Source organism: Mirounga leonina, unplaced genomic scaffold, assembly GCF_011800145.1.
Source record: "Mirounga leonina isolate KUSES-001 unplaced genomic scaffold, KU_Mleo_1.0 Mir_126, whole genome shotgun sequence".
Lineage (NCBI taxonomy): Eukaryota > Metazoa > Chordata > Mammalia > Carnivora > Phocidae > Mirounga > Mirounga leonina.
The window spans coordinates 32,667,618-32,687,633 of record NW_023270314.1 but is presented as its reverse complement, the minus strand read 5'-3'; the positions used below and the strand labels follow the sequence as shown (position 1 = coordinate 32,687,633).

At 37.8% G+C, this 20,016-nt stretch overlaps 1 protein-coding gene across 2 annotated transcripts in view; it reads left to right on the top strand.

The window, feature by feature from the left end:
* The window catches only part of TMEM117 (transmembrane protein 117), a 499,951-nt gene that overhangs the window by 136,325 nt on the left and 343,610 nt on the right, over nt 1–20,016 (top strand). The window contains exon 8 of one of the 2 annotated variants that reach the window (XM_035002829.1): nt 618–743. The exons of the other annotated variant lie outside the window; for it this stretch is intronic. Within the exon in view, the coding sequence (XP_034858720.1) occupies nt 618–743 (126 nt within the window). The remainder of the gene's footprint in view (nt 1–617; nt 744–20,016) is intronic. 2 annotated transcript variants of the gene reach the window in all.

Below are 20,016 nucleotides of genomic sequence, written 5' to 3'. Positions count from 1 at the left end.
ACTGAGCCACCAGGCGCCCGAAAAATGCTCCTTCTATACATACTTGTAATATCATGCATCATCCACATCATAACATCCACCCCATTGCGTTGGAATTGCCTTTTTACCTGTGTATATATACAATATATATATACCTGTATAATATATTTTATAATATATTAATATAATATATTTTAAGGTTCTATTTGAGAGAGGGAGAGCGTGAGAGAGCCCAAGCGGTGGAGAGGGAGAAGCAGGCTGCGCATGGAGCGCGGAGCCCGGCGTGGGGGCCCGATCCCAGGCCCCGGGGGTCATGACCTGAGCCAAAGGCAGACACTTAATCCACTGAGCCACCCAGGCGCCGCTAGCGGTGACATTTTAAACGATACTACGGGCAACCGACAGAATTAACATAATTTCAATCGCCTAAATTGCCACCCGAGAGCGAGCAACGACGACGCACGGGGAAATCTCGCGATGCTTCGGTGGTGCGGCACCACCGCCCGACATTACCGCTCAGAAAGTAGCACTGCTGCCCACGCCTTCGTGAGACGTGTATTTTGAATTATTTTTCCAGGAGTGCTGTGTCTGCAGAGCTGCCGTGTTTACGGCCCATGTTTTATTTATGTGCTCTTTAGCTTGGGTCTGCCTTTCAGAACTTTCCAGCTCACTCATCATCCCTTGTCGGCATTTCTCCGCAACCGGGAGTCTACGGAGAGGACGAAAACAGAAAGCGGCTTTACAACCGAAGTTGTTACTCTGAAGTAAGTGGTGGCCGCGAGCTCTTTTGACGACACGAAGGTACTTTTCCTTTCCCATCAGTGCCTTAATGGCTACAGCCTGAAGGTGCCGGGTGCAGCCTCGGCTGGGCGGAATAAGGTTTCCCTTTTGGCTCCTGGGTTGGCTTGAGCTCCCTGGATGGGTGAGCGCTCAGCAGCCGCGGCCGAGGGTCCAACCCCGTGTGCATCCGAGAGCCGCTGCCGGCTCTCCTCACTCCAGCCCCGCGGAGAACGTCTGACGGCGGCTGGAGGGTGATGCAACCCTTCCGGTCACCATGTGCTGCTGCTGCTGCTGTTCATGTGCTTTTCTCCGTAGACGTGCTGCTTAGCGCATTAAAAAGTGGTTACTACTTCGGAGTGTATTAGTGTATTTACGACTCTGGAGTGAACCGAGACGGGCTGCCCTTCGCAGTGGCACGTACGTCAGCGAAGCGACCTGCGCTTCCTGCTGCGGGGCTTGGCATTCAGAGCTGCTCAGGCAACCCTGGGTCCTTGGTTCGAGATTAGCTTCCAAGATGGTATCGGTCTTACTGAGATACGTCTTTAGGTGCCCGCTCTTTTATTTTATTTTTTCTTCTTATGTTAATCCCCATACATTACATCATTGGTTTTAGATGAAGTGTTCCATGATTCATTGTTTGTGCACAACACCCAGTGCTCCATGCAGAATGTGCCCTCCTCAATACCCATCACCAGGCTAACCCATCCTCCTACCCACCTCCCCTCTAGAACCCTCAGTTTGTTTTTCAGAGTCCATCGTCTCTCATGGTTCGTCTACCCCTCCGATTTCCCCCGCTTCATTCTTCCCCTCCCGCTACCTTCTTCTTCTTCTTTTTTCTTAACATATATTGCATTATTTGTTTCAGAGGTACAGATCTGAGATTCAACAGTCTTGCACAATTCACAGCGCTTACCAGAGCACATACCCTCCCCAGTGTCTATCTCCCAGTCACCCCATCCCTCCCACCCCACCCCCCACTCCAGCAACCCTCAGTTTGTTTCCTACAATTAAGACTTCCTCATATCAGTGAGATCATGATACATGTCTTTCTCTGTTTGACTTATTTCACTCAACATAATACCCTCCAGTTCCATCCACGTCGTTGCAAATGGCAAGATCTCATTCCTTTTGATGTAGGTACCCACTCTTTTAAAGGAACCCGCAGGTGAACTTCCTTCACTATTCCTAAATCAAGTTTATGACCCATTTTTATATGCCCAATTTTAGTGACTTTCTTATATTTTATGTAGTGAAGTTTGCTTGAGTGGTGAGACGTCCGAGAGGCTACAAAGACAGTTTTGCGTATTGTTTTGGTCAGTTTAGGTATATTAAAAACTTTCTTATGGATTTTACCAGAACTGTACATGACCTAGTCTTTTCTATAGAACCATCCTGGTTGTCAGGCAAAAGAAAGAAGGGCTGGATTAAACTGAATGAAGTGACTTTTACTGTATCCTTCAATCATTTGACTTTAAGCCACCATTGGAAGAGAAGAGTTTCCTTCCTTTGTCATGCGCTGGAGAGATTTGTCTGTGTTGTTCTATCTGGTTTTTCACAGAGCTGTGACATCTCACTGTCTTTTGATTTCAGTATCTAGAGAAGCCCTGATCGTGCATCGTTAGTTGAGCCCCAATATTAGAGACTTTAAGTAAATGTCAGCATTTTAAAATTTGGTTTTATTTAGAAGACTTTGCATTCTATAGGAGAATATCGATATTACTGTATACTTGAAAGAATAGGTAGCCGGGAATTATTCTTTGGAAAGTAAGTTTTGTGGGGGACTTGCTCTACTTCTGAGTTCTTGCTTCTTTATCAGATTTTTAAAAGAGTGCTTAATGATTAAATGCACGTTAGTCTGATATCTGATGATGGAAGAATGCTCCTTTCTGTTCTGTTTGAAGAACAGAATTTCCGTTCTTATTTTTAATTGTCTTCATAATTTACTAATCAAGATGAGCAAAGTTTATGATCTATCCCTTTATCTTACCTTACCTTGTTCTACAAGTACATTTTTGTTGTCTTTCTTCCAGTGATCATGTATTTAATATAACCTCCTCAACTTTGCTACAACATGGAAATAGATTTTTTATTAAAAACCATAAAGTTGATAATTACATCTTCTTCTATCTTCATATCCTTACCCCCAGCTTGATTGAGTTATAATTGACAAAAATTGTATATATTTAAGGTGTACAATGTGATGATTTGATAAATGTAAGCATTGTGAAATGATTACCACAATCAGGCTGGTTAGCATATCCATTATCTCACACAGCTACCTTTTGCGCGCCCCCCTGTGTCTGGTGAGAACATTTAAAATCTATTCAGCAAATTTTAAGTATACAGTACTACTTATTGTTAACTATAATCACGTGGCTGTAGGTTAGATCGTTGGACCTTATTCCTCTTGCATAACTGAAACTTTGTACTTTTTGATCAATATCTCACCATTTCTCCCTCCCCTAGCCCCTGACTACCACCGATCTACTCTCTGCTTCTATGAGTTCAACTTTTTCGATTCCTCATATAAGTAAGATCATGCAGTATTTGTCTTACTGTGCCTGACTTATTTCACTTACCATTATGTCCTCAAAATTAATCAGTGTTGTCACGTATGACAAGACTTTCTTCTTTTTAAAGGCTAAGTGATATTCTGTTATGTACATATTTATATCTATCTTTCTTTATCTACTCACCACATTTTCTTTATCCATTCATCCGTTGATAGACAGTTTGTTTCCATAGATCTTGGCTACTGTGAATAATGTTGCAGTGAACATGAGAGTACAGATGTCTCTTTGAGATGATGATTTCCTTCCCTTTGGGTATATACCTAGACAGACACAGGATTACTGGATCATATGGTAGTTCTATTTTTAATCTTTTGAGGAACCTCCATACTGTTTTCCATGATGGCTGTACCAATTTACATTCCCACCGAGAGTGTACAAGGGTTCCCTTTTTTCCACATCCTTGCCAGTACTTGTTATCTCCTGTCTTTTTGATGACAGCTATTCTAACAGGTGTGCAGTGATTTCACATTGTCGTTTTGAGTTACATTTCCCTGATGATTAGTGATGTTGAACATTTTTTTGTACATTTGTTGACCATTTGTATGTCTTCTTTTGAGATTTGTATCCTTAATAACATTGACGTGTCTTTTAATAATATGTAATGCTAAAGAATAATTTAACTTTTTGAGGGTTAGTCTTACGAAAATGTAGGTGGCAGTCTAGGTCAAGGATGTATTAAGAACCAGGACAATGCATATAACCCATCAAAATCAAAATGTCATTTAGCCTTTGCCCTCAAATACTGGACAGCAGATGAATTTGTTGCTGCCTCACAAATGCCCTGCCTTGAGCTACCGCTTGTCTGCTTTGTAACTCATCTTTCCTGTGACCTAGTTCTTAGACTGGTTTTTGTCTTTAAGTTGTCACTATAAAATCTCTAACTAGGCTATGTCCATGGTTGCATTGTTCCTTTTATTCCTCTCAAAATTCTGTCTTTGTTTTTTACTGTATCAAAGGATATGGTTAGGCAGACAAATTGTATTTGCCAGGGGAAAAATAAAATTAGTTCTGTGTGTCCTTGACTGTACATATTTGTAGTTGTTTTGGGGTCAAACTCTGCTTTAGGTCCTGCCCCTGCCACTTTTCTAAACTCTCTTGTCTGAGGCTGTAAGAATTATAGATAATACTTATCAAGACCTTACTATTTGCCTAGTACTGTGTTACATGATTTATATATATCATTTTTTTTTATTTCTCATGAAAATCTTAGGAGGAGAGACCACTGACAGTGGTTAAGTTGTTTGCTGATGGTCCTGTAGCTGATAGATTAGGCAGTCAGAATTTAGATGCAGGCTTTATGACTCCAGAGAACCTGCACTTTTAGCTACATTGAGTTTTTCCAGGTATAAAGTGAAAATGGTGATATCTACTTTATAGAATGAGTTTGGTACCTAAGTAATATAGTGTGTGAAAAATGCATTCTTTTTTTTTTTTTTTTTTTAAATCAACCTTTAGGGGCACATGGGTGGCTCAGTTGGTTAAGTGTCCAACTCTTGATTTCAGCTCAGATCTGATCTCAGGGTTGTGAGTTCAAGCCTGGTGTTGGGCTCCACAATGGGTGTGGAGCCTACTTTAAAAAAAAAAAAAAAAAAAATCAACCTTTATACACCAGATGTTAGCAGACTCTCAGGGTACATTGCGTTCTCCGTTAAAAAAGGAAGTTTTTTGCCAGAAACCCAATACCTTTGGGATGGTGATTCATTATTTTATACTGAAGAAAAGCAGAGAGTGTTATGGTTTTAAGATACCATGAAGAAACACATGTTAAAAAGGCCAATAGCCAGATGACCCTCAGCAGTCTCTAATGGTGTGGCACTGGGTTCTAGATCTGCCCCTGGCTTATCAGCCTGTCAGTAATTTAGATGACGGTAAAGAAACTGAGGAAATTACCTAAAGGAATCAGCATTAAGAAGCAGCTCCATGGGCACCTGGGTGACTCAGTTGGTTAATCGTCTGACTTCAGCTTCAGGTCATGATCCTAGGGTCCTGGGGTTGAGTCCCACATTGGGCTCCTTGCTCAGTGGGAAGCCTGCTTCTCCCTCTGCCCCTCCCCCTGCTCATGCTCTCTCTCTCAAATAAATAAAATAAAAAAAAAGAAGCAGCAGCTCCATATGCTAGAGTGGTGGAATGAAAATAACAAGAGTAAAGTTAGAGATAATTCTAAATCATACTCTTAGATTTTACCAGAAAAATATAGGTTGTATTCTTAACAGAAGTTTGTTTAGTAGGGCTCTTAAAGTTTTAGCTGACTGAAGGCTAAATGGGAATCTCTAATGTGTTCTGAGTGTTAAGAGAGCTAATGCCATTATAGGACGTGTTTTCTAAAATAAGGAAGGGAACAGTACTACTTTGTAATTTCAGACCACGTCTAACACATTTCGATCACTTCCCAGTCCACATGCTAAAAGCTTCACTGGCCGTCTGCTTGCATTTGGCGGCCAGACCATACTAATAAAGGGTTTTCTGACTCTTTTATGGGAGGAACTGTTAAACCTGGGTTTTAGCCTGGGGAATGTTATCACTGTCTTCAAATACTTGAAAAGCTGTCATGTACTATTGGGAGTAGCCTTAATCTGTGTAGTGCCAGAGGACAGAAAAGAGAAAAGATGAATGGATCACAGTTTTAGAGAATCAGTTTGGGCTTAACACAAGCAAGAGCTGTTTAACTACTGAAACCATCTGAAATTAAAGTAACTGTTTTGTCAGTATAGCATGAGTCCGTTCCCTGCCAGTAGACGTGTTCAAGGAGCCACTAGAGAAAACACTTGTTAGGGAAAATATAGGAGAGACTTCTGCTTTGGGTGACTGCTTAAACCTGATGACTTCTAATGTCTCTTCCAGGCCCAAAATTCTTTAATATTACAAAAAAAGAGAGACATAAAATGTTTGTAATAAAGCAAAATACTGCCTCATAAAATGAAATCGAAATGAAGGAAAAACGGGTTCTATTACAGAAGTGACCTTTTCAGGAGATATTAACTTTTTTTTATTGTACAAAATAAAATATACTTTTCATCTATAAATAGGAAGGTGAATTTATTATTTTAGGAGGAGGCAAACCACGTCAGGAAAACTGGATGTTTGGGTCAGCCTAGGTGGTTTCCCTTAGGAAAACAGTAGTGGAAGTGAGATTATCAGAGGGGCCCAGGGTCGGTGTGAATGTGAATGAAGGCGGCTAGGCGCACGGTTGAATGTTCAGTCACATCAGGTTCTAATGTCTCCATCTCCACAGAAAGGAGGTGTCAGCTAGGCAAACTCATCTTACGCATTGACTCGACAGGTGTTCTCTTTACCAGGTCCAGGAAAAGATGAGTCCAATCAAGAACCCACACTCTTGTTTTCTGGCCTTTTGACCTCTAATTAAACACACTGAAAAGCACCTTGGATCAAGTTATAGTTACATCCAGTAGTCTTGTAGTTTATTTTAAGACGCTTTTATTTTTCGCGTAGACCCTATATGTGTATGTTATTACCCAAGTTTCTCATGAAGTACCTTATAACCCATATTTTAAAAATCACCTCTTTGGATCATGTTTATATAAATTAAGGTATCCAGGAAGATCGGTGATAGTCTCTTTAAATCAAAAGTGAACTTATTATGACTTAATTTTTCTATGTTACCGTAATTATTTTATCTACTTCCTTACATATGCTTGACAAGTTTTTGAGATGGCATCTTAATATTTTCCCTTTGCTCACACTGGGGATAGGTCTCCACTTCCTTTTAAAAATAGTTTGCCTCTTTTCTTCAAGAAAAATCACACCCCCCGGTTGCTCAGTCACAATCTGTTTCGGGAGTAACCTGAGAATAAAATATTCTTTCTTTTACTTCTTTGGTAATACTGTCAGAAAAGAAAGAGTATTTATGTATTATACATATATAATATATTGCTTAAGAGCTCAGTCATCAAGGACTTGAGCTACATGAATTTCCTGGAAAAAGTCCTTTGACCCCCATTTCCCCTGGTTAAGGATTTCCCTAATCTGTGTCTTCACAAACAGATTAACAAATTGTATTAATGTTTTAATACAAAGTTGAAGATGACCATGCAGTTGAAAGTGCTACATAGTAAATCACCCCAAAAGTTAGTGGCTTAAAGCCAACCTATTTAGTGGCTCAAAAAAGGTATAGAACAGCTCTTTCATTTGCTCATGGATCTGTGGGTCAGCAATTGGGGCTGGCTTGGCTGGGTGTTCTTTAGCCCGTTTTATGGGGCCGTAGTCTGACATGCCTGACGATGGCCTTGCTCACATGTATGTCTGTTGGTTCCTGCTGTCAGCTGGACCGCAAGTGCCCAGTAGGCTCGTACAGATTTGTTGACATGGTGGCAGCATTCCAAAAGTCACAAGAGGGAGTTCCCAGCAGGAGGAAGGCAAGCCCGATGCACAAGCAGTTTTAAGCTGCTGCGTGTGTCACATTTGTTTATATCCCATCGGGCAAAGCGTGTCACATGGTGGTGAGGAGCATGACCTGACCGGGCCCTAGATGCAGGCACCTATGATAAATTAAGAGTCATTACTATGGCCATCTGTCATATATGTGTCTATGTTTACTTTAATTTTTGGATATATTTAATTTTGTTTTTGGTCGATTAAATGATCCCCAGTTTATTCATTTGCAGTCTAGAGCATAGACTCTAAATAAAGGAAAAAGAGTGGGGTGGACAGAAAGGAATTACATATATTGAGAGCTCTGGGTGCCAAGAACTTCACAAATGTCATCCCATTTAGCTTTGTGAACTTGGAGTGAAAAGACTGAGATGCAGGGAGGGTAAACAACTTGTCCAAGGTCACAGTTAGCAGGTCACAACTCCAGGCTAATAATGATCTTAAAAGCATAAAAAAAAAAAGGAGTAGATAATATCAGTCATGGTACATACACATTAAGGATAGGCACTGTGTTTATTTTTATGTGTTGTTTCACAATGCATAAATAAGATTCTTGCAATGGATGTTTTTTTTTTAAAAAAAGCCTGCAAGTCACTCCATTACCCATATGACCTCCCACAAGCTTGTGAAATCGGAATGCTCATAACCAGAGGATATTGAAAACATACCACTATTTTCCTGCTTCTGATTTATCTGAAAGATGTACCTTGACTACTGTATTACATTGACATAGTGTTTTAATCAGGTGCTGAGCACCTGACCTTTTCCACTGCAGTTAATCTCTTTTTATCAGCATCTACTAACATTTCTTTGGGACTTAAAGAAAATCATGACCTTAGGAAAGATTTGATATTCTGGGGTGGAAGAGATTAGAACATAAATTTCCCTTATTGATAGACCCTTTTAGAAACTAATAAAGAGCAAAAGAGGCACCAGAACAGTTTGGATGCAATGCCATGGGTTTGAATGGAAGCATTTGTTACTCAGATTTTGTGTTTTGTTTTGTTTTGTTTTTTTAAACTCTTTGTTACTCAGATTTTGTGTCTGAAAGAGGTAAGGGGAAAGCATTTTGGTCACAATCTGTTACTATTTCTTTGTTATTCTCATTTTTCGTCAGTCATGCAAAATGGAATGTTCGTTTAAAAATCAGCCCACATACTGAAATGTCTTCTTTTATTTGCAAAGTGGAACCTTTCCATGACATGGTGGAGGAGACAGACTTTTAAGGAAGTATCAACAAAGTTGGAGCATTTCCAATCGAAGTTTCTTTGAACTGAAATACATTCCTACCTGACGACTTTATGTGAAGCTTCTCCCTTTGAGATTATTTTTTTTTCATACTTACCCAACATGAATAAAGACTGCAAATGAATAAACTGGGGATCATTTAATAGAAAACAATAGGAAGAAAACGTCCATAAATTCCTACAAATCTCGGCATGCAAAGAATTCACACAGTAGGGGCGCCTGGGTGGCTCAGTCGTTAAGCGTCTGCCTTCGGCTCAGGTCATGATCCTGGGGTCCTGGGATCGAGCCCCACATCGGTCTCCCTGCTCAGCGGGAAGCCTGCTTCTCCCTCTCCCTCTCCCCCTGCTTGTTTTCTCACTCTCACTGTGTCTCTCTCTGTCAAATAAATAAATAAAATCTTAAAAAAAAAAAAAATTCACACAGTAACTTGAAATTCTCAAGAGTGCTTTATAGATTGATTAGAGAATTTTTAAAGCAGTCATCTTCTGTGCTCACCAAGTAAAGTGTGAGCTGAAAAGTTATTTTAAAGTCATTTTACTGCAAGGAAAACAGCAGGATTCTGCCAGAACCCAGATGCTGGTAAAATTGCAATGAAACACTGAAAATTATGAGGTCAAAGCTTTTTATTTATATGAAAATAATTTTTGGATGAAGAAAAGGTGATATGATTTTTCTAAAATATGGCATATTCCAAAGAAACACCAAAAGGCAAATTGGCCAAGTTATTTGTCATGATATATTTTGATAATTGCCCCAAACTTAAGAAATGATAATGAAGACTGTAACTTTTTAGATGTTAATCATGACAGTTTGTTATTTTAAAAGTGCTCATGGGGGCACTGGGGTGGCAGTGGGTTAAGTGTCTGACTCTTGGTTTTGGCTCAGGTAAAGATCTTGGGGTTCTGTCTGGCTCCCGGCTCAGCGGGGAGTCTGCTTAGGCTTCTTTCTCTCTCTCCTGTTGCCCCTCCCCCCTCAAATAAACAAATAAATCTTTTTTTAAAAAAATATTTTATTTATTTATTTTGACCAGAGAGAGAGACAGCGAGGGAGAGACAGCGAGAGAGGGAACACAAGCAGGGGGAGTGGGAGAGGAAGAAGCAGGCTTCCCGCTAAGCAGGGAGCCTGATGTGGGGCTCAATCCCAGGATGCTGGGATCATGACCCGAGCCAAAGGCAGACGCCCAATGACTGAGCCACCCAGGCGCCCCATAAACAAATAAATCTTAAAAAAATAAAAGTGCTTGTGAAATGTTAATTGTGGTATGATTATTTTTTACTGATTTTATTTTCAAATATTGTTTTGTATATTGAGTATTATTTTGGAAGGAAAGCTGTAGCAACAGCAATCAGTCTGTAATTAGTGCCAGATACATTGATAAAAAAATCAAGATGTTAGTAAACAAATGAGAGAAACTGAAAATGAAGGTAATTAAAAGAAGGTAACTTCCAAAACAAATCAAGATGAACTGAGTCTGAAATCCAAACGAGCTTCCTACTTTGGCTCACTGGGGCCACACTGACTGCTGACATAAGAGGCCCATGCTGGAAGATACACCCCATCAGTGAGAGATCCGGAGTGGACACCTCAAACTCAAAATTCTGTACTTTATCAGTTCAGTAGCATTTTGTCAACGAAACATTATAATTCCATTATACCTGAATTCCAAGTCACTGTCCCACTTGTTTTAAGTTGTCATTTTGGGGGTCACACATTTTATTGGAAAAGAATAGAAGCCATTGAATAAATATTTATTTTAATGGGATCTGAGATGTAATACACCAAGAAAAATGACATTCGATTAAAATGGAGAGAATGACTATAAAATTATTCTTTTTTTCACTTGTTTTAACAACTTCACATATAATATACATATTACATATTAATTGTATATATTGTTTAAATGTTATTTTGTTTAATGTTCATTGCTAATGTTAAAATGTTAGATGTTAAAAGCAACTTTGATTCATTATAGAAATTTTTGAAATACAAAAACTTACAAAGAAGAAATAAAAATATAATAGATGTAATCATGATTAACTTTTTGGTATAAATATGCTGAGGATTATTTTCTCTTTAGTTGCCTTCTTTTTTTGAATGATGGTGGAGCTGGATAAATAACTAGAGGTAACTATTATTTTCCTTTGGCATTTTGAAGATACTATTCTGTTGTCCTATTGAATCTATTGCTACTGATGTCTTCATAATTTTATAATTTTATTCTTTTCTAGACAATGATGTTTTCCCCTTCATTACTGTTTTTAAGATCTCTTTGTGTTTGAAGATCCACATTTCACTACAGCATGCCTAAATGTGGATTTCTTTTCATTTATCTTGCTTAGAATTTTTGGGGATTCCCAAATTCTAAAATTAACATCTTTTGTGAATTTTGGAAAATTCTTAATCATTATTTCTTTAGAAATTGTCTTTTCCTTAGGTCCATAATATAATTTTTGGAATTTCAGTAAGATAAAAATTTTACCAATTCATCTCATTCTCTTTCCCTCTTCTCATTCTACATCTTTGTATTTTTCTGTGTCATATTACATATTATCCACAGATGTTTCCCAGGTAACTAATTCTCTCTCAAAACTCTGAACTGAACTCCTGCTATTTAACGTATTAATTGGATTTTAACTTTCAGATTATATTCATCGTTTCCTTAAGTTTTGCTTTATTTCATTTTATTGTCAAATCAGCCTTTTTCCTCCTTCTATACTGTTTGTGAGCTTAATTATGTTCCCCCTAAATTCATGTGTTTAAGTCTTAACCCCCAGTAGCTCAGAATGTGACTGTATGTGGGGACTGGGCTTTTATTTTTATTATTTATTTATTTATTTATTTATTTTTAGATTTTATTTATTTTTGCGAGAGAGAGAGAGCGAGCGCACGCACACCTGTGTGAGCAGGGGGGCAGAGGGGCACAGGGAGAAGCAGTCTCCCCTCTGAGCAGGGAGCCCGATGCGGGACTCGATCCCAGGACCCCGAGATCATGACCTGAGCCGAAGGCAGACGCTCAACTGACTGAGCCACCCAGGTGCCCAGGACTGGGCTTTTAAAGAGGTAATTAAGGTAAAACGAGGTCATATGGCTTGGTCCTAATCCAGTATGACTGGGGTCTTTATAAGAAGAGGAGATTAGGACACCAGATGCAACCACAGGAGTTGGCTATGTGGATACACTACAGGAAGATGGCCACCTGTCCTCAAGGAGAGAGGTCTTAGAAGAAACCAAACCTTGGACTTCAAGCCTCCAGAACTGCTAAAAAAATAAATGTGGTTTAAGCCACCCATTCTGTAGTATTTGTTATGGCAGTCCTAGAAAATTAATACACATACTAGGATATTTGGTTTTGGTGTGGTTTCTATTTATTTTTAAATCTTGTTTATTATTTTGAACATATTTTGATCTACCCTCTAGTTCTTTGTTTCCATTGTCTTGTGTGGCCCATACATTTTATTGTGAACTGATCTCCCAGTGAGGCTTTTAGTTAGTGTCTCTCTTCCCCCTTAAAGCGTTCCTGTTTTTATCTTTAGGGTTCTGAATAGAATATTTAAAAAGAGGATTTTTAATAACAGTGACTATATTTGAGTGGTCTTTTTCTAGGAGACTCTGGCTAAATTTTCTCTTTTTTTTTAATCTTTATTGTGGTAAGAACATTGACATGAAATCTAATCTCATTGTTTTTAGGCATACAGTACATTATTGTTGGCTGCAGATACCATGTTGCACAGCAGATTTCTAGAGCTTATTCATCTTGCTTAACTGATACTTGTCACTCCCCATAGCCCCTGGCAACCACTGTTCCACTCTTTGATTCTATGAATTTGGCTATTTTAAATACCTCATAGAGTGGAATTATCAATATTTGTCTTTCTGTGCCTGACTTACTTTACTTACCATATTCCTTAAGGTTCATCTGTATTGTTACATATTGCAGAATTTCCTTCTTTTTAAAGGCTGAATGGAGTTTCATTGCATGCATATACCACACTTCTTTGTCTCTTCATCCACGGATGAACATTTAGGATGTTTCCATATTGTGGTGATTGTGAACAGTACTGCAGTGCACATCAAGGGCTAATATCTCTTCAAGATGCTGATTTCTTTCTTTTTTTTTTTTTTAAGATTTTATTTATTTGACAGAGAGTGACACAGCAAGAGAGGGAACACAAGCAGGGGGAGTGGGGAGAGGGAGAAGCAGGCTTCCCGCAGAGCAGGGAGCCCGATGCGGGGCTCGATCCCAGGACCTGAGCCGAAGGCAGACGCTTAATGACTGAGCCACCCAGGCACCCCCAAGATGCTGATCTCAGTTCTTTTGGATAAATACCCAGAAGTGGGATTGCTGGATCATATGGTAGTTTTATTTTTAATATTTTTGAGGAACCTCTGTACTTTTCCATAGTGGCTGCACCATTTTGCATTCCCACCAACAATGTGCAATGGTTCCAATTTCTCCACATCTTTGTCCACACCTGGTTTGTTTTTTTGCCATCCGACACCTGACAGATGATCTCTCATTGTGGATTTGATTTTCATTTCCTTGATAATTAGTGATGTTGAGCATTTCTTCATATATCTGTTGGCCATTATATGTCTTTTTTGGAGAAATGTCTGTTCAAGTCCTTCACCCATTTTTAAAAACTGAGTTATTAGTTGCTTTACTATTGAGTTGTAAGAGTTCCTCATATTTTTTTGGAGATTAACTCTTTATCAGATATATGGTTTGCAAATATTTTCTCCCACTCCATAGTCTGCCTTTTCACTCTACTGATTGTTTCCTGTGCTGTGCAGAAGCTTTTTAATTTAATGTGGTCCCATTTGTTTATTTTTGTTTTTGTTTCCTGTATTCTGCTGTCATGTTCATGAAATCATTGCCAAGACCAATGTAATGATGATTTTTTCCCTATGTTTTCATCCAGGAGTTTTACAGTTTCAGGTATAATGTTTAAGTTTAATCCGTCTGAGTTGATTTTTGTGTGTGGTATAAGTGTCCAATTTCATTCTTTTGCATGTGGATGTCTAGTTTCCCCAGCGCCATTTCTTGAAGACACTATCCTTTCCTCATTGTGTAATCATAGCACCCTTGTCAAAGATCATTTGACTGTATATGCATGGATTTATTTTGGGGCTCTCTATTCTGTTACATTGGTCTATGTGTCTGTCTTTACACCAGTATCATAACTTTTTTTTCTATTATTTTATTTTTTTAAGTATTTATTTGAGAGAGAGAGAGCATGAGTGAGGACTGTTTTAATTACTATAGCTTTGTAATAGATTCTGAAATCAGAAGTTTGATGCCTCTACCTTTACTTTTTTCCCTTAAGATGGATTTGGCTCTTTATGGTCTTTTGTGGTTTCTTATGAATTTTAGAATTTTTTTTCTATTTTTCTAAAAAATGCCATTGGCATTTTGATAGGAGTTACATTAAATCTGTAGATTATTTTGGGTACTGTGGACATTTTAATAGTATTAAGTCTTCCAATCCATGAACAGGGGATATCTTTCCATTTGTTTGTATCTTGTTTAATTTCTTTCATCAGTATTTTGTGGTTTTCACTATATAAGTCTTTCACTACCTTAGTTAAGTTTATTTCTTAAGTATTTTATTCTTCTTGATGCTATCGTAAATGAGATTCTTTTCCTAATTTCCTTTTCAGATAGTCCATTGTTACTGTATAACAATGCAACTGATTTTTATATGTTGATTTTGTATCCTGCTGCTTTACTGAATTCATTTATTCTGACAATATTTTTAATCTACATACAAGATTATGTTATATACAAATAGGAACAATTTTACTTCTTTTACAATTTGGATGCCTATTATTTCTTTTTCTTACATAATTGTTCTGTCTAGGACTTCCAGTACTAGGTGAAATAGAAGCGGTGAGAGTGGGCATTTTTGCTTTTTTCCTAATGTTAAAGGAAAAGCTTTTGAGTATGATGGTATTTGTGGGCTTTTTGTATATGACTCTTGTTATATTTAGGTAATTTCCTCTATTCCTAGTTTGTTCAGGGTTTTTATCATGAAAGGGTGTTGAATTTTGTCAAATACTCTTTATTTTGCATCTGTTGAGATAATCGTGTGATTTTTTTATCCCTTATTATGTTAATGTGGTGTATCACATTCTTGGCTGGCAGGTTTTTTTGTTTGTTTCCTTTAGCACTTTTAAAAAAAAATTTTTATTATATTATGTTAGTCACCATACTCCTTTAGCACTTTGAATATGAATATATTAGCCCACTACCTTCTGTTCTGCAGGGTTTCTATTGAAAAATTCACTGGTAGTGTTATTGTGGTTCCCTTGTATGTGACAAGTCACTTTCCTTTTGCTTCTTTCAAAATTCTCTCTTTGTGTTTGACTTTTGAAAATTTGATTATTATATGTCTTGGTGTGAATTTATTTGGGTTTATCTTTTTTTGGGTTTCATTGAGCTTCCTGGATCTATATGTCTCTTTTCTTCTCTAGACTTGAGATGTTTTCAGTCATTATTACTTTGAATAAATTCTCTTGTCCTTTTTCTTTCCTCACTTTCTGGGACTCCGTAATGTGTGAAACAGTCTACTTGTTGATATCCTATATGTCCCTTAAACTTTCTTCATTCTTTTTTCATTTCTTTTTCTCCTTTGAATTATTTCTAATGACGTCTTTGAGTTTGCTAATTCTTTCTTCTATTTCTTCTAGTTTGTTGTTGAATTTTTCTGCTGAATTTTACGGTTCAGTGATTGTGTTCTCAGCTCCATGATTTCTGCTTGACACTTAAAAAAATTCTATCTCTTTGTTGAGATTGTCACTTTGTTAATTTTTTAATTTTATCTTGACCTATCTTGAGTGATTATTACAATTATTTTGAATTCTCTGTCAGGTAAATCATATAACTCCTTTTTCTTTAAAGTCAGTTTCTGGAAATGTATCTTGTTCCTTTGTAACATCTTTGCCTGTTCCTCATTCTTCTTGATGTCTTTGTTGGGTTTCTGTACACTAGACAAAGTAGGTACCCCTCCCAGTCTTCACAGAGCAGACTTGTACAGAAGAAGATCCCCACCAATCAGCCTGACTGGAGATTCTGGGGGCCTGTGTCCTTGACCTGACCTGTCAGAACTGTGAAAACTGATAAGACAGATGCTAATTCTTTAGGCATCCCTGGAGAGGTTGGGGTACTGGACACATAGACCAACTCTTTCCTTCTCCAAGAGAGATCAAAGAGTTGGGATTTTTCATCCACTAATTGTGTTGAGCAAAGGGAGGATTTATGGTTTCTGCCAGCCCAAAGTGTCACCTTCGTTCTCCCCGAGAGGCTACTAGACTGTGCCAGACCTAGTCAGAGCTACAAGATTGGCAAGACAGATGATAATTCTTTGTGTGGTTCTAGAGAAGTTGGGTCACTGGGCATACAGATCAACTCTTTTCCTCGCCAGGGGGAAACTGAGCTGGGATTTTTCACCCACCTATTCTATGCTAAGCAGCAGGGAGGATCTATGGTGTCTACCAGCCCAAGTCAACATCTCCGTTTTCCCCTGGGTGGCTAGTTTGTGCTGGACTGGTCAGAGCTCCAATTCAAGGCAGAAACCATTTCTCTGGGGAACCCCTGCTGGACATGTGAACCAATTCCTACCCTCCTGAGTGAAACTTGGGGTTAGAGAGTCTCTTCCTGATCATATGGACAGGGACTCTGGCAAGAGGGTGTTCAGTTCTCCCTACTGGCTTCAGTGAGTCTGGTTTCTCATTCTCCCATGGTGCCGAAGCCTTTCAGTTCATTTCTGGATTTCTCACAAAGGGAATTTTTTCCGTGAATTATTGCTGAATTGGTGTGTTTGTGGGGGGAAGGAAGGTTCAGGGCTTCCTACTGTGCCATTTACTGGTGTTACTCTCCTATTTTCTAGTTGTTTTGTGTCTTGGGAGACTTGTATGCCATAGATGAGTTTAAAAAATAATAATCCAATGGATAAAAATTGAATCTCATTTTAATTTGTATTATTTTGTGTACCAATGAATTAGAACTTATTATATACATATCAACAATATGCAGTTCTTCTGTTGTAAAGTTAGGGTGAGGGTTCATATTCATCTCCTGGAAAAAAAAAATGAGTGCATTTATCAGCCTACATTCAGTTCTGATTCAGTGTTATCTATTTCTGAGCTCTGTTATATCTGCAAGTTATAAGTCTTTCTTGGCCTCCTCTGGAAAGTTGAAAATTAATATTCATTTCTATATTTGGCAGGAAAACGCATAAGTGTTTGAAGATGGAGTGGAATCTTGTTTTCAACTCTATTTAATACCTACAATTAATCATAGAAAACCACCAAGTTTAATTTGTCAGGATAGTGTTACCATATACTTGTTTTGTAACAAGTAAAATAATATACTCCTTTTTTGTTGAAACTCCTTTAGAATCTTAGACTAAGCCTTAGGAAAGAAACTGGTGGTATGGAAATCACAGACACTTGAATACATTGTGATATTTGAGAAGTTTCAGTTAAGTATCTTCTTATAAAAGAGTAAAATAAAATACTTGTGACAGGAGGTCTTCCCAGAAAGGGCACATGAGATTTATCTGTAGATTTAAAAAAATATATGAGATGCTTGGCAGCATCTGCAAAAGAGGGGTTTAGAGATGTATATTTGTGTTATTTAACCCTTGTTTTAGAACTCCTCACAACATGTAGAAGATTGTGATTTACAAAGTTTAGCATATATAAAATGCATATATATAATACACAGTTTTCAAATTTTAATGACTAAAATTTGGCAATGTCATAATTATTACATTAACATTGTAGTGTTTCATTTGTTGTGGTGGTTTTTCTTTAGGAAACCAGTTATTAAATTGCTTCGATTCGAATGAAGGCATTTAGACTTGAGAAATATGATAGATTATATACTGCATTAGAAAGTTCTAGAAATGATTGCACCAAATATTTAACAATGGTTACCCATGGGAATTGCATGAGGGAGGGTTAGGTTAATTGGGGGTTGCTCTAAATGATAACTGGTATTTTTCAAAGCTATTACAAGTATGTGTTTTAGTGTTTGCTAAATATAACACATAAATGAAAAGCCACTGCTTTGTAATTACAAGCAACCTTTTTTTTTTTCAAATGAAATTTCTAAGCTGGAGATGGGAAATAGATGTCACCTTAGGACCCAACTCCATTTGATAGGTAGTGACTACGTGGGGGCAGTATTTTAAATAGAATTCAAAGACCCTCTCTGTGCTCAGTGGGAAATATAATTTTTCAAAAAGTGAGGTTTACAATAGGCAAGGTGAACAGGAGGGGTAGCACCAGGGGTGTTTATTGGCCCTTCTGCAGGTGCTAATAAGATAGCACATGCTACATCCACTCTGTTATTATTCGGTCCTCATAAAATGTTTAGAAAATAGATACAGATGGGCACAACCTTATTCCTTCCAGCTCTCTTTTCATGTTTCTGGGACAGGTTTTTAGAACTTATACTCTTGGGCATATATTTCTATTATTCATTGTTTTCTAGGCACTGCTCTTGTGCAGACCTTACTGGAATGGGAATCAGGCCAACCAGCAGTTTTACACTTATGGCTTCCTGATAACTCACTTGTATTTGAAATTTAGTTTTGTTTTCACAGATGTGAGACCTAGAATCTCTCTACTGCTACATTTTCTTTAACTGCAGTATCAGTTTACATTCTACAGGTTATTTTACCCAGGGCTGGTTTCTCCTTTTTTCAACAACCGGAGTAACTTAACATTTGGGTATCAGAGATTGCAGCTCTGATTTATAAGATTCCAATCACACAGGTGACCTCTTTTAATTTGAAAATATTTATTTTTCTGGACAATTCTCCTCTCTGTTAGGGGATTCTCTACTTAGCTTCTTAAGCCTTCTTAAGCCTTAAGCAAAGCTCTTTTTAGTGAATTCCAGCTCCATAGAACCTGTCCCTCTATTCCCCAAATTCTTGTTCATATTTATTATTATTTCAATTTCTGCCTAAGATTTCAAACAACAACATGGAATATTTTACCCTCATTTAGAAGCCTAGATCTTAAAATCTCTCTTATTTTCAGGATCAGTGGCCTTTTCTGAGTCCTAAAGTAGTAGATTTTTTAATTTCTGTGTTATTTCTACATACTTTAAATGCAGTGCATTTGAATCAGACAGTGACTATATTATATACTTGTTCTCAGATAGCATTTCAGGCTATATCTCCAAAATGGGAAACATGCCTTTTGGTGAGATTTAAACTAGTACATAAATCAGAGCCAACGTTTCCTAATGTGGATGCTGATCTGCCTTAGGAAATATTTATTATAAGAAAATTGATTAAAAAAAATTCTTAAAGGCAGTTCTTGGAGTGGAAGGTGTTACAGCAGTGGATCATCATCCCTCAGTCTAGACCACTAGCATTCCTGGCAGCTCTTAGCCTGCTGCCTGCTTTAAGCCCACATGAGAAATGTGGACGAACATAGGTATTGAGGGTCAAGTGAATCTGACATCTTTTTTCTTGCAGTTTCAGAAATTAGACTTTAAACCATTTTGTTATCCAAAAATGACTTCAAGGTAACTCCACATTTCCTTTTAAAATTCTGTCATGAGATATTTCATTATCCTCTGGAGTTTTAGAAAATGAATTTTAGCCCTACTGGCTTTTAATCTAAAAGGCGAGAACATTTAGAAAATGATCCTGTATTTAAACGTTTTTATACCTCACACTCTAAAAGTTTTTGTATAGTTTATGATATCACAGTCCATTCCTCTGAAATGTACACATTAACAGGATTTTCATGCATCTTTAATTCATTAAAATTTAGTATTTAATGTGCTGGATCTTTGATCCAAGGATCTCAAAACATCTTGCCTGTCTCTATTAGCTCATTATTTTTTCAGTATATCCCTGTGAGGTAGTTGTTAAGTATTATTCCATATTTTACAAATGAGGTACAAATGAAACTGAGAGAGGCTTAAGGGACTTGCTTCAAGTCCCAGAGCAAGTTAATAGCAGAAAAGCAATAAAGGCATAGTTCCCTGGCTCCAGAGATTTTCAACCTTTTCTCAGAATATATCCCT